This window comes from Electrophorus electricus, chromosome 17, assembly GCF_041902795.1.
Source record: "Electrophorus electricus isolate QZ-2024a chromosome 17, ASM4190279v1, whole genome shotgun sequence".
Lineage (NCBI taxonomy): Eukaryota > Metazoa > Chordata > Actinopteri > Gymnotiformes > Gymnotidae > Electrophorus > Electrophorus electricus.
In genome coordinates, this window is record NC_137513.1 from 17,649,031 (window position 1) to 17,671,989 (window position 22,959).

Here is a 22,959-nt window from a genome sequence, read left to right on the forward strand (position 1 = left end):
TTGGGTAAAATATCTGTCTGTCAGAAGCTACAAAACCGTATTGGTTGTTAGCGGTCCACTTAATTATGATAAACAAAATTCATGTAGCCAGGAGAGTCGTTTGTGTTTAGGGGATCCATTTTAACTTATTCCTAAGGCAGATTGGTAGTATGTACAGCTGTCTTTGTGATTTCCTACTTTGATGTTTTAGAATTTGAACTTTGTAGCTACACATTCACAATGTGTTAGCTGTTTAATTGAAGGTAATCAGAATTGCTAGCTAGCTAACTTATCACGTTAACCGTTAGCTAACTAGCCTAGCTAGGTTATTTGTTTGTTTTTTTTTGTTTTTATCAAATCTTGCTAGTTAAGTAGATAGGCGTATGACATGAAATTTGCAGGTTTTTTTTTAAAAAAAATTAGGTTAGCTAGCTAAGTTTCAACAGTATAATAACAACTACTAGAGGTAGATTCAATTCTCACTAGACAAAACACCAAGGCTTCTAGCGTTATCTAACAAATCTACCTGTGAAGCAATATGGTCAAGAGATATAGCTAGAATAGCTAACTTCGCTAGGCCTGGAAGTTGACACTTGACAGTCGGGTGTCATCATGAACTCCAGGTAACATAAAAGCTGAATCAATTTGGTTGTGATGATTTGAGATGAATATCAAACCTACGATGTAGCTAGCAATTAATATCCATATCTCCTCTTTTAGTAGTGCTGTTTTCACGAGACAGAATCCCTTTCCTCCAGAATCTCACGTGGCCAGAGTCCATTACAATCCGTCTCGAGCAAAGATTTCCAAGCCACAGAAAAAGCTGGTGAGAGAAAAAAACTCGTGCCTGTTGGGGTAGATTGTATTTATTTGAATTCACATGATGGATACACACACCTGCTTTTTGGGATGGGGGGCACTAAATTATGTAATGTCATATTTTCTTTCGACTCTCTCCAGGCACTGAGCCCTGTCAGGTTCTCTAGCCTGACAAGTCCTTCTGATGCTCCTCCTCAAAATACATCTCTGAGCCCTGAGGACCAGAATTTTCTTGAAGGGTCACACCGTGTTGTTTTCACTCCTCCATCTTTAAAAGAGGGCAAAACCTGTTCTGAGTACTGGCCCTCTGTTGACCTGGGTCCTTCGGTGCCTGTTGGCAGCTCCCCAGAGTCTCAGGCGTCACGATCACAACTACCTATAAACATGCCGATCAATGGAATTCAGGAGCCTTCAGTTCTGTCAAAGTATGTGACTTGAGTGTAGAGAATAACACTGCAAATATTTCTTTATTAAGGCTACTCTGTTTATGCCAGTGGATAAGCTGTTCTCTGAGTGGAGGCAACAATAATATGTTGTTTACCGATGAATGCTTTGCTCCCTCCCTATTCTCTGTGGTACTGAAGGTTTGCTGTTTTGAAAGATCAACCCTTTGTTTTAAAATCTCTCCCAGGTACATTGAGCGTTTCCGTTATGGGAGGCCACAAAGCCGGGAGGAAAGGCAGAGGTCAACAGCAGATGGAGTAGATGGCCAGACATTTTGGTGGATGTCCTCATCACCTCCATCTAGCTCCACTCCCACCCAGCCATCTGTGGAATGCCTTAGGGGTGTGTTACTTGTAAACAGCACAGCCTTAGGTGGCAAGCACATACAACAATTAAAACCAGTTTTCATTTGCTTTTTGCAGATGCTTTTTTTTTTTGTCATGAAGATTGTTTCCTTTTGGGCTTGTGTGTGTGTGTGTGTGTGTATAAATAAATAAATTTAAAAAGAGTATTAAATGCATACATTAGTACATTTAAAGGAACTGGAGAGGGCGTGAACAAGAGCACATTCAAGCTCAGCTAAAAGCATGTTCAGTCCACAGGAATCTAATTACATTGGCAGTTGGCTTTAGTGGAAGGAAAAATAACACTCCATAAATGTCCCAAGTGGAATTAGATACTGAAATCCTGTCTTATCTCCACACAACACTCAGGATTTACCCAAGCGTTTCGGTCAGGGTTGTTTCATCTCATTGCATAGACTAGTGGAAGACTGATGCTAGTGAGGTGAAGAAGGCAAACAAGAAGAAAACTTCCAGTTCTGAATTGGCTTTCTGGTTTTGTTCACTGTCTTGACAGGAACATTGGACAGGATTGATGACACTGGCAGCATTCACAGCCCAGTTGGACTTCCTCGGTCCTGCACTTTGCTCTCCCCGACCAGAGGCCTGTTTGATCTGAGTGTGCGTGTGAGACCTTTACTTTTTACTGTTATGCAATCTCGCGTGCTCTCTCTCTCTCTCTCTCTCTCTCTCTCTCTCTCTCTCTCTCTCTCTCTCTCTCTCTCTCTCTCTCTCTCTCTCTCTCTCTCTCTCTCTCTCTCTCTCTCTCTCTCTCTACCCCCCCAAAAAAAACTTGTGTAAGTTTTTGTAGTAATGCTACTGTTTGCACTTTTCATTTGTTACTTCCTACTCTATGTCTTGTTGCAAGAACATGCAAACATTTCTATGTTTTTGTTTGTTTGTTTGATGAACACAGTTATCACAAGATTTCCTTCTGTTTGTATCAGCGAATGTGGCACTGTTTACATGTGTAGGCTGAATGTTGCCTTTCTGTAAGCAGAAAGACCTCTCCCATAAATGGCCTTTGTTTGGAACCTGAGTTAAACAGATTGGCAGAGAAAGTGTTGGACGGTATTTGTTGTACAGTGCTCTGTGTTCTACTGGCATTTCCAGCCTTTGAATACCTTGACTTTAAAGGAAGAAGAGGAGCCTCTTGCCTCACTTCGCTGCACTAGCAGCTTATGGTGTATGGCTATGTTGGTGTTTCTTTCTAAATTCATGGACCTCACTGACCTGTTGGGCAGTCCTTGGTGTGGTTTTGGATTGTTGTTACAGCAATTGCATGTGATGCTAAAGAAATAGGCTCTGAAGTCTAACAGGGCCAAAGTCGTTTGTGAATGTCAAAATTTAAGCTATTATACTTGAGCATGTCATATCCTTATTACATACATGGTATTTTACCACTGAATGACTTCGGGCGGTTTTTGAGCTTGTTTGCCATGTTTATCCTAAGCCATTGGATTCTTGCGTTTTAGATGCCCGGCAGTACTGATGGTGCTCACTAAAAGGTTCATGATGGTATTCGGGCAACACACAGGAACTTCTAAGCAAACAGCTTAGTAAAGGTTTCAGGTGTATCTGTGTAAGTGGCTTGTTGGACTGCTACCTGTTTTCCAGGCCTTATCTGAGTCTTCTCACTGTGAGCCAGGAGAGTCCGAAGCCCTGCAGCTGCAGGAGCGAGCACGCAGGCTTCTGCAGAAGAGGTAATGTAATCATGGTGCTCTGACTGATATAAAAACAACAGCCTTCTGTATGGCACAGCAGTGCCCAACGGACCATATATCATCAGAGGTTTGAGGGCATCTTTTTTTAATCAGAAGAAAACTCTGAAATTGGTATGAAGACAAGTAATTGATCGCTAAAGTCTTTGTCATTATTCCATTATCTTAATAGTGACCAGAATATTATCAGAACAGTCGAAACACTGGAGAGTGCCTGTAAGAAGTATTTGAGAGTGGCACTTTTGAGCTTTGATAATACTAACAGAAAGTAAAGCAAACTAGTAAAGCAAACTAATAATTACAAAATGTGTTTGCATGGTGCATTTTAGATGGTTTGTAATAGCAGAGTTGTATGACTACACTGCTATGCTAGATTGCTAGATGTTCATAGCTTAAAAACTGCATTTGTTTTCTGTTTTGGTTGATTATATAACCTTTGCCAACTACATAATGTCTGATCATAGTTGTTTAACTCATTGTAGTAGCGTCTGCATAAGGTCTGTCATGTATTACAGTGAGCAGTCCATAAGCTGTGGATCTAGTGCAGTACCCATCAGCTCTGTGGGTCTGGGCTGCTCTGATTTCTCTTCCCCTGTAACTGTTGATGAGCCTATCCGACGGCCCATAACACCTGGATTTATGGACTCGGCCAATCGTAAGTTGTATGTGCCACACACAAAAATGTCAGCACTTATTGTTGCAAAATTTCCTCTTTTCCTATTTCTTCTTCCTCTGCATTTCTTAGTACAGTTCTTTGATGATTTCACCTTGCACCATATCCGCTGCATTGTGTAAGTTCTGCAGAGAATGAAGCAATAAGGCCTTACAGATAATTTGGATTAGTCAGCTAAACTTTTTGCAAGGCCAGCACCATTATTACTCCAGCACTTTAGTGCTCCTGTTGGTGGTGGTGGTGGTGGTGTTAATAATAATATTATTATTGTTGTTGTTGTTGTTACTTCTATAACTACTACTGCTATTCTATTACTGTTACTATTATTGTTACTGTTACTACTACTATTATTACTTCTACTACTATTTCTAACATATTTATAGAATTAATTCAGCTTTAGGCACTTAACACAGGCTCTGTGGAGCTTTTTATAGATCATTTTAGTGCTATTAACTTGAAGTTTGAAATCATTCTACTGAAATGAAGATTCATACTAGTAGTTTTCTACTAGTCAATCGTATGTAAGACCAAACAGCTTACCCCACACACACACAACCCCTGATGGTCTTCATCTGTGTTGCTTTTGTGTTTTGTGTTTTCTGTACCCCAATTCTCTTCTCCAACCTATAGTTTTTAACCAAAACAAAACTGCTCTTCATGCTGATGACACTCATGTCTGCTCTGCTGCTTCTTTCATCTCTTCGTTTTCACTAAGCCCAATGATTTTGATACTTGTTGAAATTCTCAGCTACTGCCATTGAACTTGGTATAAAGACTCAACTGCTTATCCAAAGCATAAAACTGCTTTTCATTTCATACTGATAACACTCATCATTTTAACCCTTATATTCTTTCTTCACCTGTTCCATGTAAGCTACCAGCTAAATTCCACCAACAAATGTTTAATTAGGCACTGATTATTTGAGCCAGGTGTGCTAGTAGTAAAATATTTAAGTGTGTGTTGAATGATAATTATAAATACAGAAGAGAGACTAAAGGATAAGTTTGAAAATTACTAATCTGACAGCCATAAACATAAGTTGTCAGAAAGGTTATAGTCAGTAAGCATTAGCCCACCAAACCCAAGGAGCATTGTCAAACCAACAAAGCAGTCTGCATCTGTTATCACCTCTGATGTGGTTTAAGGTCGCTTCCTTAAGGGATTGGAGAGAAATATTGTGTAGCATGTGGCAGTCATGTAGCATCAAAGTACATTACTCAACTGCAAACATAAGAATAAGATAATGTCTCATAGGGCATAATTCATGGGGAAAAGTATTGAGCAGAAGAGATTCCAATATGAGGAAGACCATAAAGCCTTGACTGCCAAACAGTGGTAGAAATTCTTATGGTATGATGAGTACAATTCTAAACATTTTTGGTTCACAAAGAAGCCAGTATGTCAGAAGAAGAAGAAATTATGAAAAATGCAATGGAACCTGTCTGTAGACCCTCCTGAAACATGGTAGAGGCATTTGCATTCCAGCCAGTGGTACAGGAGATCTAGTTAAACTTGATGGAATGATGAATACAGGGACATAAAACACACATTAAAATCATCATGATTGGCAAGCACTTTATCTTTAAGTCACATAGTGACAAAACACACTGCAATCACAGTTAAAGACAGCATTAGTTTGGGCAGCTCAGAACTACAGCTGTGTGGGATCACTTGGACAGGGAAAAGGACAACATGCAGCCAAAGTCAACAGCTTGGGAGACTTTACAACAAAACTTTTTAATTTTGCCTTTTTCACTGTAGAACCAAACGGTTCTGAGTACAGACAGTAACTATTCCAATCTCATTTCCTTAATGATGTAGGGATTCGCTGATTGGTTCTACACAGACAGTCCAATCAACACCAAATTACTCATCTCGTCAGACAAATGCAGCAACTGGAATTTTTACACCACAAATACCTCCTGGCCCTGATTTCTAGCATAACACTTGTAGAAAAATAAATCATAGCCGATCTCGGGAGTCCAAAATGGTGCAGAATGGTTTAACGTGGTCTTTGTAACTGTTTATTACCACATTCGAAAAGAGGCATTAATTGTGGTTTATAGCTTGAGGTTTTTACAGAGCACTGCATAATTCTCACATTTTCCTCCTCTAGTGCTGACAGTGCTCAAGCCATCTGAAGGAAGTCCCCTTTCTGCTCAGCCTGCTCTAGGGACTGAGGAGCAATGCTATCGCCCTGAGGGTGACATTTTGTTTCAGTGGCGTCTGAGGAGGAAGATGGAGCAGGCCAGAGAGTGGAGTCAGACCCCCTCCTATAGTTCACTTCTTCACAAGCCCTTACTGAGCAGACTGCCAGAGCAAGTAAATCCACAAGACAAATTCATTTGTGCTAGCACTTTAAAATACTCTCCATCCATTTTTAATTTAGCTGTATAAATACATGTGAGCAAAATAGCCAGCACTATAGCCAGTGCCATAGATGCTCATCTTGGCACGCTCTTTTGTGTCTCCACAGAAGACACAGCTGAGCCCTGTGTTTGCTGATCTGACCCAAAGAGCAAGCCTGTCTTTCACAGCTTCACCCAAAGAGGCGTCTTGCCCCCTGAGCACCCCAGTTACCCAAGAACCAGCACTCCACGTCTCCAACGCTGCTGTCCCTAAGCAAAGCCCTGAGTCCTGCAAGCAGACCTACCATGATTCTGTCACGTACAGTCACTCAGTTCCCCAGACCACTAAGGAAAGGGTCACTTGGCATCCACAGGCCCACTGCACTGTCCCACGACCCCACACAAGAGGACAGAACAACTCCTTGGAGAGTTCAGCAGAGCCTCGCAGCAAGCACCAGTCGCCCTGCTCACCACTGCTCCAGCACTCTCAGAGCACAGAAGGGAAGGAATATGGGCTTCAACATACAGGAGGGGTGGAGAGCACAGGTGTGGCACAGGTGAAAAGGGGCAGGAGAAAGACTGCACCATCCATCCAAAAGAAAAAAATGTATGTGACCTCATTCCTGGTGGTGGTAGTGGTGGTGTACTTGTGTGTGTTTTGTTTATCCCCTTATGGTTAAAACAAACAGGATAAGTCTGCTTTTTAGTTTAGTGTTCTCTTTAAGTAACAATGTCTAAATGCTGTCATAAATTGTGTTAAGTAAACACAATAATGCACAGAAATGAATGTTGGGGTCCTGAGCCAATCTGGGCTGGGTTTGAGAGGTTAAGGACATGGCTTAAGAGATGTGGAAGCGGCGGTGGACTGGGGCGCCATGTTGCAACGCTGCTGTAACAGCTTGATCTTAAATTCCACACTCAAAGGCACACTGGGAAAGGTCAGACAAAGGACCCTTGAACTTGAATCCATCCAATACTATCTTAACATCCTCTAGTGGGCAAAAAAGGCATGCAAAGCCCTTTGCCACAGATCTAATTCCATTGCACTGTAACCTTTAGTTCCCTTTTCCTATTCAGTGCGAATACATTTATACGTATAGACAACATTTACAACATGATAAACTTTTCTGCTGGTCTGAAGTCACAAAGCATTCAATAAGTAGATGGAGCACACAAATTAACAAGCGAAAGATCAAACTAATTGACCAGTATTATATAATGCATGAAATTGCAGTACATCAGTCAAGGCAAAGGACAGTGTTATATAATAAACAACAAGGAACATGATGTAACTATTTTGTCAGTCAGTCCAGTAATGCACAGCAGTAGTTACGGAGTGGGACTGTACTAAATGTACTCTGTAGTTCATAGCAAATATACCTTTTTTATCTTTTCTGTTTATACTGTACAAGCTGATGGACAGTTTGTGTATGCAGACATGTTGGGGTTCAAGGTGGAATTCAGAGCAGCTGTCACAATGCCAAGGCCGGCCACAAGTGTGAAGGGGTCAGCCGTAAGACCAAAGAACCCAACCGCAAGAATGAGCGCCACAGTAGATGTCAAAGGTCAACAGAAGATGTTTGTTCAAGAGATCTTGCTCTGCCCCCCTCACCAATAAGCAACACACTAGGACAGGTCAGTGTGGTGGTGTGTTTTTGGTTTTTTTTGTTGTTGTTATTACATTACATTGCAGTGATTTCTGTGGATGTTTTTTAAAGAACTTGGTAAAAGTAAGAAGTTAAACTCTAGCCTGTTCCTGATTAAATTAACTTTTATGATGGTCCCACTTAGACTTAATGGCCATTGATGCGCGCACAGAGTCATTATCTTTGTTTAACCAAATAAACTAAATGAAAATATATAATCTTTGACAAAATCAATGGGACATAATTATGTGTACAGGAAATTTCATTGGGTTGGTTCCAGACTATAAGGCAAGTATGTTGTGTATTCCAGGCCAAACATCCTTGCATACATTCTTTCCCAAAAATTACAGGATTCACCCTTAAAACTATGGTTCATAATAAAAACAAATAATAAATTGACTGCAATTTTAGTTTTTCAGTAGTTTATTTATTTGTTTGTTTGTTTTTTACATGTATTTTGCACCAACCTACTGGATCTTGTATTGCTGTTACAGGTTGTGTCTGAGGTGCTGTTTCCTGGCCCTGATTCCCCAGCCCAGGCTAGGACCTCCTGTCCCTCATACACTCCCAGATATAGCTCCCCAACATCTCCACAGTCTCCTACCTTGCCCCCTCAAAGCATACCGCAGCCATGCGATGTCATAGGTGAGCTCATGCAGGAAGCACAAGGTACGGCATTTAGAAATGACTTGGCTTGGCTCTTTTTGGTGATATAATTTGACTTGTATCTAAGGTCATCTGACAGCAAAGTTAAACTGGTGTAGCCTTAAATAAAATTGAGAGTTGTCTAATATAACCTGTGACTTACTGTAATTTTATATTTACATTTAACATTTTACATGTAAATGTAAGTTTACACTATGTATAGCATGATACAAATTGTGAGTAACTTTAAATGTATACATAAAATCTTTATTCTGAATAACACTGCGCTATTTAAAGCATCAGTAGTTGTATCCTTTTGAACTTAGTTTCCTGTTTTATAATCTCCCCAATACAGACTCAGATGGGTTGGAATTTGAAGATGATCCCTTACTTTTAGTTCTCCGACAGCAGAGAAAATGGGTGAAAGAGCAAATTTGGTAAGAAAATCCATAATATTTGCGCTAAGAGCACACCAGAACTGTATAAGGTTATAATGATTACAACCCTTGTGATATGGAACATATAATCAGTAGATCTAGATCTCCACTTTGTCTTGCTAGTTTAAGAGGATTTTATGTAGTGGCTTTGAGAACTGATTTCTTGTGATTGTTGAATTCTAAAAAAAATGACTTATTTTCCCCTCCAGTGAGGTTGACGAGATGCTGGATGAACTCCATGAAGATTGACATATACTGTGAACTCAAGTAAGACAAGTGCACTTAAACAATCATGTGTATCCTTACAAATCAGTAGTTGTAGGTTGTATGTATTTTTTATCTGCAAAATTTGTGAATGCAATTACATTGTAAATAAAAATTGTAAATCAAAAATATTTGTCAAGATTTTATTTAAAGAATTTCACAATGCGTTATGTGCACACACACACACACACACACACACACACACACACACACACACATATATAAAAATCTCACCCACTTAAAACAAACTATTTAGGAATATGTACAACAAGGAATCACTCATCAATCACAAATGGTTGGTGTTAACTGAGAAGTCCAGCCCTGATGTGTGCAAACATCAGTAGTAAATGGCAGCTACTATAAGTATTCCTGGAAATTCTGAGATGGGCTTGGATCTGGAGTCTTCAACATTCCAGAAAGCCTAAACCTGATGCAATACCAGATTAAAAGGATGACATGACATGTTTGACTTGCTACCAAATATGTTTGGGATAGGCATATTTGAATTGGACTCTCCAGCTTCAGTGTAGAGAAAAATTGGTCTGTTTTTTTTATCATGTTCACCTTTTTTAGTGAGTGAAACATCTCATGAAAGAATTCTAACAGTAGTGGAAGGTGTTGGCTTGTGTCACCATTGATGCCTGTGTTAGTCTATGCATCATGGTGCAGAGTGCACAAGTGATGAGGAGTTCTTGTCTTGTAACATGGGTGCAGAAATCACCAGCATTCCTTCTGGAGACACTGCAGACTCCAGGGCCATGGTATCCACACCATCTGGGATGCGGTACCTTCGGTTAAACTGTCGGGTCACCAGCCCTGATCCATCCTTTAAACAAATTATACCAGTGCGTAATTTTAAAGTAGTGTTTTATTTGGATGTCGTTATGTTTCTAAATGACTGGTTTTAATACATGCTTAAAGTTCACACGGAACAGGTCGCAATACTTAAAGGGAATTACTGACCTTTCTCTGTTCATGTTTTCCTTCTACCACAATGTAGTCCCCTGTGACTTTGACCAGGAGTTCCTCAGGGTTGAAGTGTCTTACGTCAAGTTGCACAGTAAATCCACTCTGGTCACAAACAACCTATATACGAATTGAACATATTACCCTCTAGCGATCATGATCTCATAAACTGTTAAAGGTCGGAGGCGTTCGGGATCGACTCATCGGCTGGATGTTCTACCAACCTGTGCCGCCCCTGCATGTTCAGAAACTGGAATGAGAAGATCGGACGGAGTCCATGAGTAAGGTCCTACGGTCCCGCTCAGACGAGGCAATAAGGGACGCAGAACCCGATCCCAAGGGATACCGCATACGGGCAAGTTAGGAAGCAAGTCGAAATCCATTCCTGCTCTGCGACTGAACTGCACAAATAAGAAAGAGAAATAAACGTGAGGTTTGTTCCACCGACTATTACAAAAAGCACACAGCGTTGCCTTCGTGCATGTATAGTTTAAAATCGCTTTCAACCCCCACCCGTTCGCAATGAAGTCAACTGCGATAAATAACGACTGGTCAGAGATCAGGAATCTTTATCCCAGGTGTCGTGGACAAGTTTAAGGTTTAAAATGTAGACTAAGTCTTAATCAACGCAGCTGCGTTCTAACTTACCAATATATTTATACAAATATAAATAATTTCTAAGGGGAAGACGCGTTGCTCTTATTCTGGCGAATCGTTCTCCCGGCTGGACGTTTTGCGCCCCTTTTATGTTTGAGGCTTCTGTTATGTAAAATGGTACCGCGGAACCTGTCCAAAGACTCCTTGATTGGTCATCAACTGTTTATTTTCCTAGGAAACATTTTTCTGCAGGGATGATTCCCCAGTTAATCTGTATACACTGCGTAATCCTATGCCTTTATGTTTATATTCTGATGGATCACCTAAAGATATAATTTTTACCCCGTGGCTATATTATCCGCTTAGTTAAGTAAAATGTGTTTGTCAGTGTCACTGTGACCTGTGTAACCGCCGGTATCACGTAATTGTGGGGTTCTTATGTGGAATGCAATAAGTTATTTTGTCGGCTTGAACCGTATCTAGTGGGCTATAAATAAGATAATAGCGTTATTAAGCGTGCTTGTCCCACATAGTGCAACACGTGAGGGGGAAAGCACCGTGCCCATCTTTTTAACCTCTGGGGATGTTCTGACAAATGAAAACTTCTGATGATTAAGGGCACCTTGTTGTGTCAGTTCAGTACAGGAAAGGATACTAACTTCAGAATTACATTTCATCTATTTTAGGCAGAAATGTCCACGCGTAATAATATTGCGTAATGTTTCTCTCCAGAACGTTTAAACGTTTCTTTTTTCCTACCAAAAACGCCCGGTTATTTAACGACATATAACTTTAATTATCCGGCTAATTAATTCAAGATACAAATAAAATTTATTCAAGTCTGGTGACGTCACACCTCTCTTTGGAAGTCTAGTTGGTTTTTTTTTTAAACATAAAAACAAGTAGACACTGGTAATAAAAAATAAACACAAAAGTTTTTTTTTTTTTTTAAAAGATGGCCTTACCTGAAGACACCTAACAGGAGCTGTACTGAGAGAACATGAGGTTTCAAGTCACCAAATCATGACCAATGATCTGACAAAGGAATGAACGCACTGACATTACTCTAGATTCTCAGTTACACTGGCATTATCACGTCATACCCTGAGTGTACAAAGCCCAAGCATACACACTTACAATGTGAGAGCACACTGACTTAATTCACAGCACCGTCAACTGCCATTTTATGATTACTTACTTGTCATAACTTGAAAAATACATCAAAGTCCATAGGCTTGCATGTAAAAGTCATCAATCTGTTACATTTACTTGCAGGAGTGCCAAGCAGTGACAAAGGGAAACATGTTCTGTCTGCTGTCAACACTCTGACTGCAGACTACTAAAAACAGCATCCACTAAGACCCTGGGGAGTGGGGGGGACTTAGAAATAGCCTTAAAGTAAGATTGAGTTTCAGAATAGGTGCCTGTAAAGAGTTATACATGAAAGAGGGGTTTCAGTGGATATTGCAGAGTCTGGTATTCTTGTCTGACTGTGGAGATTATGAGATTATGGTCTTCTATGTAAATTAGGGGACAGAGTAGAAATGGTACTCGTCATTCACATCTTATCCTATTCATAAGCCTCACTCACATCGTTTTATGCTTCATTGTTTTGCCTTCAGAAAAAATCAGTAAAGTTGAACATGATACATCCTGTGTTTATTTCTCAATACATTATTTATGAGGTAAAAAAAACTCGCCAGATCAAGTTACTTCAATCCCATACCACAATCATGATTACCAATGTCCCCCAAAAACGTTCTTATAAAGTATATAACATTGCCTAATCCATAAAATATCTATAATATAGCATTAGGAGAAGAGAAAAGGAAAACAGAAGGTTGTTGTATAGGTAGCTGAATCTCTTCATGGCATGCCAAGGGGAATGGTGAAGGAGAGGTAGTCAGCTACCTCTCCCCACTGGGCTCTGAAATGCTGAAAAATGGAAATCCATGTTGTCAGCACAGCTACCCATAGCAATAACCCCAGCGCAGACCTCTTGACATCTGTTAGGAGCACATTACACAGCACACCTTCAAATGTTAGGTAAACAAATGTTTTGATTTGACATACTATTACAGAGCAAGATGTTACCAATTATATCTTAACAAGTAAAGACACCTTCAGTTTGGTATGTGACAGTATAGTTTAGTATGAAGAATATGATGTTCAATGTCAACTAAACATACAGTGATATTTGTTGTAAAATACTCACATGTTTTGATCTGTGGCTGTTCTGTGTATGCAGGCTTTACAAAGGCCTCTTTGAAGAACCACACTACATTAACCAGCCACAGGAAAGGAAGAAATGCAAAACCACCTGTCAGAGATGCAATAAGGAGACAAGAAATGTACAACATTTAATTAACAATGTAAATTTGTTATTTTATGTATGTTTTTCAGCATTGTATGAATTATACATTTTAAGGAATTACATAAATTTGCATTCTGCATCTGCACATCAGTCTGCTCAGTGGTTAAGGTAGTTGACTTGTAATAGGAAGGTTGCTCATTCAAGCCCCACCACTGCCAAGTTGCCACTGTTGGGCCCCTGAGCAAGGCCCTTAACCCTCAAGTGCTCAAGTTGTACTCATTCATAACTGTAAGTAACTTTAGATAAAAGCGTCAGCTAAATGCCGTAAACGTAAATAACTCTAGCAAAGACACCTGTACTAAATTCTTAAGTGACTGTACCTTATGAGTGCAGTATTTTTGAATGACATTTCACAGAGGATTTCATTAAACTATCATTAATTTATTATACATATAGTAGAATGTACAAATATGAATAATTTAAAGTCAGGCCTTGTGCATTTAAATAAATTGTCATATAAATCAAATGTTTCAAAAAGACATACCCAGATAGTATTTCCTACAAAGACTTAATTTCTCCTCATTGGGAATGCGTTCCAGATTCATTATGTCCTGCAAAATATTGCAAATTAGACTTTTATTTGGGAATATGGGGAATAATAAACTCAATTTTAAGCAATTTAACTGTAACTTTGCTGCCACCTCTCTGTTGAACGGCAGTACTACCAAAATATAATAGCAAGCGCTAATAACCAAGGCTACACAGATGATGGGTAGGTTAGCTACGTTACCTAGCCAGCTAGATTTAGAAGTAATAATTCGCAAAACGTTTACTATTCCAATCTATTCATTCTTAGACGTATGCTGAAAATAATGAAAACCTCGGGAATGACAAAAAAATCCAACAAAATTTCCACTTGTGAAGAATGATGTGAAAATTGTTTAATTCAATTATCATTTTAAGCAAACATAACAGCTATTCCAACAAACTGATCTGGGTAGTGGCTAATAGTCTTTGTATTAAACAGAAGAATGTAAGCAAAGCGAGGACAGCAGGCTTCCTAATGGAGGGCTTATAGCGTGCGTGGCTAGCTAACTACATCCAAGCGGTTTTCTGAATATTTCCGTTGTGATCAAAAATCTTTAACCATAATGTGTGATCAATGAAAATAAGTACCTTTTACGCCGAACGCGAACCAGGGAGAAATTCGCAAGAAAAGGTATATTTGAGGACGAAAATGGCTTTGCAACAGAGAAATAACTAACATCCGCTTCCCCGTGAATGGCATGATATGACGTCATTATTTTGGTTTGCATCTTGGGAGATGAAGTCCCTTGAAAGTTGTAGGACGCCATAGCTGCTGGTTTTAAAGTGCTGTGGTCTTTTAAATGCGAGTGTTTATTACAAAGTATTTTAAAAGTAATTGCTTTCTTTTTAAGTAACTGAAGGGTAGATTATGCTTTGCCTATGACGAAAATATTTGACACTGGAAATTATATTTTGATTGTGGTCTTGTATCCAGGTAGCCTAAAATCCAGGCAAAGTAAAATGAACTAACATTTGCTATACTACACTCTTAAGGACTCTGATCTTGACTCTAGGCTGGATTAATATAAATGTAAGTTATCTAACTTCTGACGTTGGCCTACCTTACTTCTGTTTGAGAAGAAATATTTTGTTACAGCCCCGCTTGACTATAAAAAATAACTTGATTACTTGTTGGCAAAGTACGTTGACACCTCGTTTTAGACTAAGTAACCACGTTTTTATTGACAAATTGATTGTGGTTTTCCTAAGGCATAATTTCTTATTCTCATTAATTTTATGCAGCATCAGTACGACTGCAGCACTTCGTCTATGCCTCAATTTCCCAGAGAGCATCGCTACCTCCCCCTCCCATCTGGCGCTTTCCCTCTTCGCGCAACCCAAGTTGCTATCTATCGGTGTTGTTGTTGAAGCTATGATGGCGGCAGCGGGATGCGGATCAGCAACCGCGGCTGCCGTAGGAAGCGCAGGCGGTGTGGGTGCGGCGCGGGGTCGCTTTCCGGCTCGGCCTTGGTCGTCGCGCAGCCGTTTGCGCTCGGAGAAGCGATGGCAGCTTGGTCGCTCCGGAACAGAGCAAGACGAAATTTCCAACGGAGGCCCGAGGCCCACCTGCCTGGTCTTTGCGTGTAACGAGGACCAGTCTCACTTGCGCTTACTCGGGATAGAGGCAAGCTACAGGAGCCTCGGGGAAGCGGGCTACAGCTCGAGTGGAAGTGAAGAGGTGAGGGTCGAGAAACTACCGCACGCCGCCCAGCAAATGAAATATGAATGACTTTGCTTTGTATTTTAGTGTTTCAAAGTGCAACAACATTATGGGCCTGCTAACGTCACCGCTAGGCGCTAACTGGAACTTTAGTTTGGTGAAGCTTGTTATTAACCATGTAAGCGAGCTGGCATCACTTAAACAAAATGGACATTGGAGGAGTAGATATTGCAATCTAAAAACTAACTGGCTCACTGACGTTGCCAGCTCCGAAATACAGGCAGGGAATATAGACCAAGGTTCATTATAAAGGTCGTGATTGTAACAAGTTAGTAGGCTGTGCACAATCGCCGTGTACAGTAACATACGCTATGTATGCCTGTGCGGTTAGAAACATTGTTTCTGCGAGCGTAGTGGTTACAACAGGCTATTGCCCTGCATATCATCGTGGAGGGGGAGGGGGCAAACTGTTGTAGCATTGTAGCTAAAGAAGGTGTGCAATGCACAGGACTAACTCTCCACATATGCATCAGTTGTTATTAACAGTTCTAAGAGCTAGCATTCGCATTACGTTGTTAGTGTGAAGGCGCTTTCGATCTGGAAGTTTGGCATGAGTTTTGCAAAGGCTGTGCTCTCACGTGCGTGGCCCGAGGGGAGAAAAGGGCATTGCTACGCAGAGCGTGCCACTGAAGCACTCGCACCCGCTGACAGAGATTGTTGATAAGGGCAGGATAACCTGCAGTGCAGAACAATGATGCGATTTCGATAGTTGCTCGTAGACGAGCCTGGTTTGGTCACTTAAGTTTTCCGTGCCCGTTGCCCGGTGGCTGAAGTTTAGTGCTCCTGCTATTGTGGGGACTGTGACATCGCATATCTGCTGCGCTTCATTTGCAAGTCTGCTAGCCAGACTTTTTAAATGGTGAATTTTAACGTGCTTATCAAGAAGATCTGTTTAAGTGGGGTTTTTTTTTTCGAACTTGTGTTGCATATAATTTGTATTGTTTCTGCTTGTAGTGCTTTTTGTGTCAATGTTTAAACATTTAACCTACAGCATATTTATAAAATGAAAAGGATTGGGCTGTTTAAGCCACAGAGCCATATATACATACAAAAATATGTATGACACTGGCCTAAGTAGCTTAATCTTTATCTTTGCTCGTGTTTTTTTTTTTTTGGTGGTGGTGGTGGTCATAATATATAGTTTGTAGGCTAACATGTTAAACATGCTCTTGAAAAAGCTGTCGATAATTGAAGAAATGAATGACCATATTCAAATTACGTCTTGTTGCAATAATGAGAATTTCTCTTTCACTCTTGCAGTATTGGTTATGGTCACACTGGATGGTGGGTATTAGGAGTGATGGAGATAAGTTGTGGGCTGACAGTGTGTCTAGTAATCGGTGTCTCTGGGTTTTATTTATCAGTTCAGCATTTTGAAAGTCATTGTATCAGACAAATCCTGTTATGAATCAGAGATGACTGGACTACAGATCCTCATGATTACACCCTCATGATTCTTATCCAAGATTACAATTTATTAGCAGTTTGATACCTGATTGTAAAGTGTTCTTATGTATGAGAGAGGTACTTTAATAATAATAAATAAAAATTGGTGACTTACGATGGCTGTAAAACTTGCCACATATGTCTTAAAATGCGCACACTGGGCCAAAATGCAGTATATGTTTAATGCAAGAATATGTTGAATACAAAGTTTAAGAACCATGTATGTAATCGTTTTATTTTTAAAAGTATTGTGCTTGAAAAGTATTTTTTACAAATTCAATTATTTATTTATTTTTGTTTGTTTTATTTATTATAAAAACCTGATTAAAAACACTTGAACAGTGAAGTGTGTCCCCTCTGTGTATATTGCAGGGAGCTGAATTCAGAGGCTTTGAAGCTGAAAATGATTGCAGCAGTGTTCCTGAGCAATTGAGACGGAATCCTCCCAAACGTAAGTAATAATCACATACCTAACAAGTTTGCTCTTGATGGAAAACATTTTTCCTAAATTATTCTATTAACTGGTCAGTAACTGGTGATATTAAATTCCTTTCACAGAATTATTAATTTTGTCAATATTCTGTTCTTATAATTACTCGAGAACTACTGTTTTAATCAGTGTTTTTGCTTATACAATAAATGATTGATTGTTACATATGCGGCTAACATGCTAGTCAAATGACTATTTTTTATTTGCTTTAAGTGGCACCTTCATGATATGTTCAGTATTCTTATTATAAAAGATGCTTTGCACCTACCCTCACTGGGCATTTTATTAGCTACACCTTTCATATGGAGGTAGTCTATTGGTGTACTGTTACAAATTGTAGCCCTTCTGTTGCCATGTCAGCCACAATATACCATGGTCATTACTGGTTAGCATCACTGCTCACTTGATATTAATATAAGCATTGAATCCCTAAAAAATTCCATGGCCTTCTCAGCATAGCAGTGACACTGATATAATAGAGGTTGTTGTGCTGGTTTGAGTATTGGTTACTAAAGTGTTCCTGGAGATTTGTGTATCAGAGTTACTGCTGGCCTGAGAGTGGTCACCCAAAAAATCCATCCGGCAACTCTCCTCAGAAACTGACCATTGATGATGGAGTATTAACAAGGATTGCACATAGCAACAGATGGCTACAGTCTTAAATGTCACATATACAACGTGTCTGTAATACATAACTGTGTTTACACATTTCTCTGTTTTACATACTCAACTAGGGAATCGTGCGTCAACAAAATCAAAGAGGATACGTCGGAGACCAGTTCCTGCAACAGCCACAGTTGTAGAGAGTGACCAGACACTTCAGAATGAGTTAGGATCTACACAAGAAGCATTCAGTAATGAGGCTTGTATTGCTATGTTATTGGACAACAGTGGTACTAGCTCAGATAAGCTCTCAAGACCCAGACGAAAAAGAGGCTCTGCAAAAGAGGAGATGCCATCAACTCCAAGGATCACCATCAAGTTGATGACTAAAAAGAGAGTGAAGTTGGCCGCATCATTACAGCAGAAACCAGAAAGAAAACAAAAGGGAGGGAAAATCCTATCTGAAGCGGAGGAAGCCCAGTGTGCCATAGTGTCTTGTGCGCATGTAAAATTAAAGAAAGATAGCCAGGCTACAGATAGTACTTCAGGTGAGGTGAAGGAAGAGATTAATACAAGAAGACGGGGAAGGTCTGCCGACAAAAAAATAGCAACCACCCCTAAGGGTGGGGCTGAAACAGAGGCTGATGACCAAAAACCAGAGGAGAAGTTGAGGAAGTCTGCCCGAAGGTCTCAAGCTACATCATCTAGTGTTGCTCTAGAGCCAAAAAGTGATGTAAAGAAAGCAGAACCAACCGACAGTGTGTCTAAAGAGAATGCTGAAGTTCGCAAGCTGGTGATACGGAGACGGCACAGAACAGATTCAAGTCACACTCCAGAATCGGGGGACTATAATAATGAGGCCACCTTAGCGGAGTCATTATTGGAGGTGTCTGCAATTGAGGAATCTAATTCACTTTCCAGGAAGAAAAAGGAAAAAAGAAAGAAGAGGAGTCGTAAAGAGAAGGTTACAGAAAAGGTTGGCGATACCCATGATGTTTTGTCTGAGCAGCCATCTGGTGACTCTCCTGAGATGCAGTCCATTGAGAAAGAGTTTGTAGGAATTCCAGGTTTAAAGCTAACAAGAATACGGAACCCAAAAGCCAGGTCACGTAAAAAACGCAGTAAATTTGTTTGGACCTTAACACTGGTTAAGTGCAAAAACAGAAATATATGTCCACAAAACCAAGAAAATGTCAGCAAAGCACCAGAAGGCCTTAGCAAAGATCCTGGACAGCTGTCAAAATCTGCGGAGAGATTAGATGAATCTACACTAGGCACACCTAAAACTTCAGAAATTAACACTCCACAGGAGTCAGAAAATAAAGAACACACTGTTAATGTTGATGCAGAGACCATCTTAGTTCCGGACAACATTAAAAAAGATGAGGAGACCTCGATGAAGTTTGTTGAGGAGACTTCAAGTGAAGATGTTGAGGAGACATCAAGGAAAGACAGCAAGGTGACGTCAATGACGGGAGACGGTGAGGAGGCGGAGTCAATGACGGGGGACGGCGAGGAGGCGGCGTCAATGACGGGGGACGGCGAGGAGGCGGCGTCAATGACGGGGGACGGCGAGGAGGCGGCGTCAATGACGGGGGAGGGCGAGGAGGCGGCGTCAATGACGGGGGAGGGCGAGGAGGCGGCGTCAAGGACGGGGGAGGGCGAGGAGGCGGCGTCAAGGACGGGGGAGGGCGAGGAGGCGGCGTCAAGGACGGGGGAGGGCGAGGAGGCGGCGTCAAGGACGGAGGAGGGCGAGGAGGCGGCGTCAAGGACGGAGGAGGCAGAGTCAAGGACGGGGGAAGGCGAGGAGGCGGCGTCAAGGACGGGGGAAGGCGAGGAGGCGGCGTCAAGGACGGGGGAGGGCGAGGAGGCGGCGTCAAGGACGGGGGAAGGCGAGGAGGCGACGTCAAGGACGGGGGAGGGCGAGGAGGCGACGTCAAGGACGGGGGAGGGCGAGGAGGCGACGTCAAGGACGGGGGAGGGCGAGGAGGCGACGTCAAGGACGGAGCGCGAGGAAGCAGCGTCAAGGGCTGGGGACGGCAAGGAGGCAGCGTCAAGGGCAGCGTGTGAGGAGGCAACGTCAAGGGCGGCGGGTGAGGAGGCAACATCAAAGGCGGCGCGTGAGGAGGCATCAAGAAAGGTTGGTGAGGAAACTTGTGTGTATGGGAAAGATTATGAGGAGACCTTGGGAAAAGATGGTGAGGAGTCGTCTGTTAGATCTGAAGTTGAAAAACATCCTGAGGAGGCCACACAGACAGATTCAGGTGATCTGATCGAGAAAGCTTTCATTCCTCCACTTCAGATCAAAGTTGTTTCCTCACCAGGAAAACACAACAGTTTAAAGCAGTCATTTTTAATACAGCAAGTCACAAAGGCACCTGGTCTGAAAAAACTTTCTGCGGAACCTGATCAATCCTCAGCAACAAATGATCTGCTGATTCCCAAGGTAAGGCACAGATTGAGTCTAAACACTGCCCGAAAAAAGCGCGCAAGGCATAAGCCTTGGACAGTTTACAAGCGTAAATCAAAAAGTACTTCTGATGATAACTCTCATTCTGAAATCAATGCTGAAATGAAAATTGCAGCCACTGAAACTGAAACCAAGTCAGAGGAATTCCCATCCTATGAGCAGTCGGAACCGGAGGAATTGCTAACATCGTGTGAAAAATCTAAACCAAGGAAGTGTTCTGGTGAAGCTGGTCTCACAAGAAGAAGAAGAAGAAGAAGAAGATCTGCTATGAGATTTGAAACACCTCTGCCTGAGCCAGCAGAACCCACAAGCATCAACTGTGCTACAACACAACCTCTTTCTGTGACAGAAATACAACCAGAGATTAAGACTGAGGAGACACCATCAGTTGAGGATGCTGAAATCTTGGTTTTAGAGCCTCCAATATCTGATCAAGCACTGCCTTCTCATAATGTTCGACGATTTTTCAAAGGGAAAAAAAGGCGTAGAGCTTTAATAGGACAGCGAGTTAAGACTCACAAACAAAAGTTGCCACCAAGGCCCTTGACAGCAGGTGATGCTTCCTCACCCGGAGCTTTCTCTGTGTTATGTATGCCAACTAGTTTTAACCGTGCTGATTCAAAGTACAAGCGGAGGCAGATTTATCCTGGTCTTTCTCAGTCATTAGAAGGCAAAAGAAGGAGGGTGAAGTTTTTAGCTGGACAAGTGGAACAAGACCTTGTGGTTCAGAGTTTCGATCAGGATGAAAAGGTCTCTATGAATGAAAAAACTGATTTAGATTCAGTTGATGTAGTGCCAGGAAAAACAAAGTTTCTTAAAAATATAAAGCATTTTATAATGCCTGTTGTTAGTGCTCGGTCCTCTCGTGTGATCAAAACACCAAAAAGGTTTATGGATGATGCCGACATGTCAGATTTGCCACGGAGGAATTCACAGAAGAAAGGGCACCAGCTGGGATTGCATCCAAAGTCAAAGAAACGAGATAATGGTGACAGAATTGAGCCTGGCTCCCTTCCTGTGCAGGATGAAGAGGATCTTCTCACTGAAGCTCAGTTAGATCTTGATTTGTCTTCTGAAGAATCTAAGCCTGAGCAAATAGATGAGACAGAGAGCTTAGGTGGAGAAAAGTTCCCAGGCAAGAGGCGATCACTGCTCAGAGACCCAAGTTTCAATTGGCAAGTACTCGAACCTGCAGGGGCAGATGTGTACAACTTTGACCAGGACATTGAAAAAGAGTTTGGAGCTCTGTTGTCTTCCAAAGACTTCTCATTTGATTCAGTAATTGATCCTCCACAGCAGAAGAAAAAGACAACAAAATTCAAAAAGCAATCATCAAATCTGAGGATATATAAGAAGCTGAAAGATAAACTAAACTATGCCCCCAGAAGACGGCGAAAAAAGGTTCCAGGAGGTGAAATGGGAAAGAATGTTTTACACCTTGCAGAAGCGCAAAAGGGGCAGTTGGAGGGAGAAGCCAGCTTAATTCAGCCTCTCTCTAACATTAAGAAAGAAAAAGCTAAGCTGAAGATTGAGGATCTTGACACCCCAGGGGTTGTTCGTAAAGTGTCCATCTGCGTTCGCGCTCTCAGCTCCAAGTTACTGACAAAACAGCAGGAAGAACAGGTGGAGGATATGCCAGATGAATTCTCTATCCATACAGACATTTCACTTCCCAACAAATCTATGGGTAAGAGCTTCCAGTGACTGTTAGTAATGTCTTAATATAAATGTAGTGAAACTGGAATCTTTTTCAGCATTAATATTAATGCTTTCTGTTTGTTCACCCAAATATTAGACATAGAGAGAATGCTTAGAGCTGAATCAAGAGACCAGAAAACAGGAGGTCCGGATCAGAAGATTACAGGGGATGCCATTGACTCAGGGGAGAGAAGTGCCACTCAGCGTCCCCATCTCACAGGTGCCAACAAGCGCATGTTCAACCTTCTCAAGAAAGCCAAGGTTCAGCTCATCAAGATTGATCAACAGAAACAGCTCAAGTCATCAGGGGTAAGACTGAAATAAAACAAATGACTTGTTACCTTGTGGGTGTTGTATAACTGGATGTTGGAATACACGGACGTGTTAAATGTGGCACATTTTTTATAGACACAAGATAGCATGAATTTGCATAGTCTGTGTGCAGCAGATCAACCATAACCGTTCTGCTATTTTGTATTCTATACATATTTTTGGCACGTTTACACTTGTGTAAAGCTTTGGTTTGTACCAATTATCTTTTTTAATAAATTGATGTTAGAATTTCTATGCTACTTTTTGTCTAATCTAGAGCCTAGTTATATAAAGCTATTCAACAATTTGCAGGCGATATGTTCCATGTAAACCATTTACAATTTAAATTCCATTTGAAAGTTTCAGAGATTACAGACATATTTTATGGACAGCTGCATGGTGGTGTCAGTCAACTGCGTAAAATTATTGTGACTTTG

At 41.1% G+C, this 22,959-nt stretch overlaps 4 protein-coding genes across 16 annotated transcripts in view; 2 read left to right on the forward strand and 2 right to left on the reverse strand.

The window, feature by feature from the left end:
* The first annotated feature begins 80 nt into the window (after nt 1-80).
* On the forward strand, nt 81-9,447 carry proser3 (proline and serine rich 3). Of its 5 annotated transcripts, none has more exons than XR_014117974.1 (14): nt 81-602; nt 700-805; nt 940-1,223; nt 1,430-1,584; nt 2,101-2,204; nt 3,201-3,286; nt 3,820-3,959; nt 6,095-6,300; nt 6,455-6,933; nt 7,763-7,961; nt 8,229-8,260; nt 8,467-8,641; nt 8,973-9,054; nt 9,264-9,447. XR_014117974.1 is itself a non-coding variant. In XM_027024492.3 (13 exons), the coding sequence occupies exons 1-13, from the start codon at nt 592-594 to the stop codon at nt 9,301-9,303; spliced, it is 2,067 nt and encodes a 688-aa protein (XP_026880293.2). In that variant the 5' UTR covers nt 81-591; the 3' UTR covers nt 9,304-9,447. The 5 variants fall into 5 exon arrangements, 3 of the variants coding, with proteins under 3 accessions (XP_026880293.2, XP_026880294.2, XP_081556697.1); XR_014117975.1 differs by having other exon boundaries at nt 8,467-8,617; XM_027024492.3 differs by lacking the exon at nt 8,229-8,260.
* Nucleotides 9,448-12,378, reverse strand: hspb6 (heat shock protein, alpha-crystallin-related, b6). Of its 5 annotated transcripts, XM_027024501.3 has the most exons (5): nt 12,080-12,378; nt 11,847-11,916; nt 10,509-10,685; nt 10,282-10,404; nt 9,448-10,144 (listed from the first exon to the last, which is right to left on the reverse strand). In XM_027024501.3, exons 3-5 carry the CDS (start codon nt 10,665-10,667, stop codon nt 9,977-9,979), a joined length of 450 nt encoding a protein of 149 aa, XP_026880302.1. In that variant the 5' UTR covers nt 10,668-10,685; nt 11,847-11,916; nt 12,080-12,378; the 3' UTR covers nt 9,448-9,976. The 5 variants fall into 5 exon arrangements, with proteins under 5 accessions (XP_026880302.1, XP_026880304.1, XP_081556708.1 ...); XM_027024503.3 differs by lacking the exon at nt 11,847-11,916; XM_081700582.1 differs by lacking the exon at nt 12,080-12,378 and having other exon boundaries at nt 11,847-12,053.
* Nucleotides 12,379-12,518: 140 nt separating this feature from the next.
* psenen (presenilin enhancer, gamma-secretase subunit) lies at nt 12,519-14,491 on the reverse strand. The gene is made up of 4 exons (XM_027024507.3): nt 14,372-14,491; nt 13,740-13,806; nt 13,097-13,201; nt 12,519-12,887 (listed from the first exon to the last, which is right to left on the reverse strand). Exons 2-4 carry the CDS (start codon nt 13,798-13,800, stop codon nt 12,748-12,750), a joined length of 306 nt encoding a protein of 101 aa, XP_026880308.1. The 5' UTR covers nt 13,801-13,806; nt 14,372-14,491; the 3' UTR covers nt 12,519-12,747.
* A 599-nt stretch (nt 14,492-15,090) lies between these two features.
* The window catches only part of kmt2bb (lysine (K)-specific methyltransferase 2Bb), a 29,964-nt gene continuing 22,095 nt past the window's right edge, over nt 15,091-22,959 (forward strand). For 3 of the 5 annotated variants that reach the window (XM_081700567.1, XM_081700568.1, XM_035533914.2), the window contains exons 1-4: nt 15,092-15,461; nt 17,322-17,400; nt 18,174-22,199; nt 22,308-22,519. In XM_081700567.1, the coding sequence (XP_081556693.1) occupies nt 15,156-15,461; nt 17,322-17,400; nt 18,174-22,199; nt 22,308-22,519 (4,623 nt within the window). In that variant the 5' untranslated portion in view covers nt 15,092-15,155. Of the gene's footprint in view, nt 15,462-17,321; nt 17,401-18,173; nt 22,200-22,307; nt 22,520-22,959 lie in introns of all 5 variants that reach the window. The other 2 variants (XM_081700569.1, XM_081700570.1) reach the window with 1 other exon arrangement.

Excerpts from the sequence above, each read along its gene's own strand:
- proser3 (XM_027024492.3), top strand. Across the intron at positions 6,301-6,454 it reads TGAGCAGACTGCCAGAGCAA|AAGACACAGCTGAGCCCTGT; the intron begins GTAAATCCACAA and ends GTGTCTCCACAG. Across the intron at positions 6,934-7,762 it reads TCCATCCAAAAGAAAAAAAT|ACATGTTGGGGTTCAAGGTG; the intron begins GTATGTGACCTC and ends TTGTGTATGCAG.
- hspb6 (XM_027024503.3), bottom strand. The coding sequence starts at position 10,667 with ATGGATTTCGACTTGCTTCCTAACTTGCCCGTATGCGGTATCCCTTGG. Across the intron at positions 10,405-10,508 it reads AACATGCAGGGGCGGCACAG|GTTGTTTGTGACCAGAGTGG; the intron begins GTTGGTAGAACA and ends ATTCGTATATAG. Across the intron at positions 10,145-10,281 it reads GAAAACATGAACAGAGAAAG|GATGGATCAGGGCTGGTGAC; the intron begins GTCAGTAATTCC and ends ATTTGTTTAAAG.
- psenen (XM_027024507.3), bottom strand. The coding sequence starts at position 13,800 with ATGAATCTGGAACGCATTCCCAATGAGGAGAAATTAAGTCTTTGTAGG. Across the intron at positions 13,202-13,739 it reads TTGTAGGAAATACTATCTGG|GTGGTTTTGCATTTCTTCCT; the intron begins GTATGTCTTTTT and ends CATCTCTGACAG. Across the intron at positions 12,888-13,096 it reads ACAGCCACAGATCAAAACAT|ATGTCAAGAGGTCTGCGCTG; the intron begins GTGAGTATTTTA and ends TGCTCCTAACAG.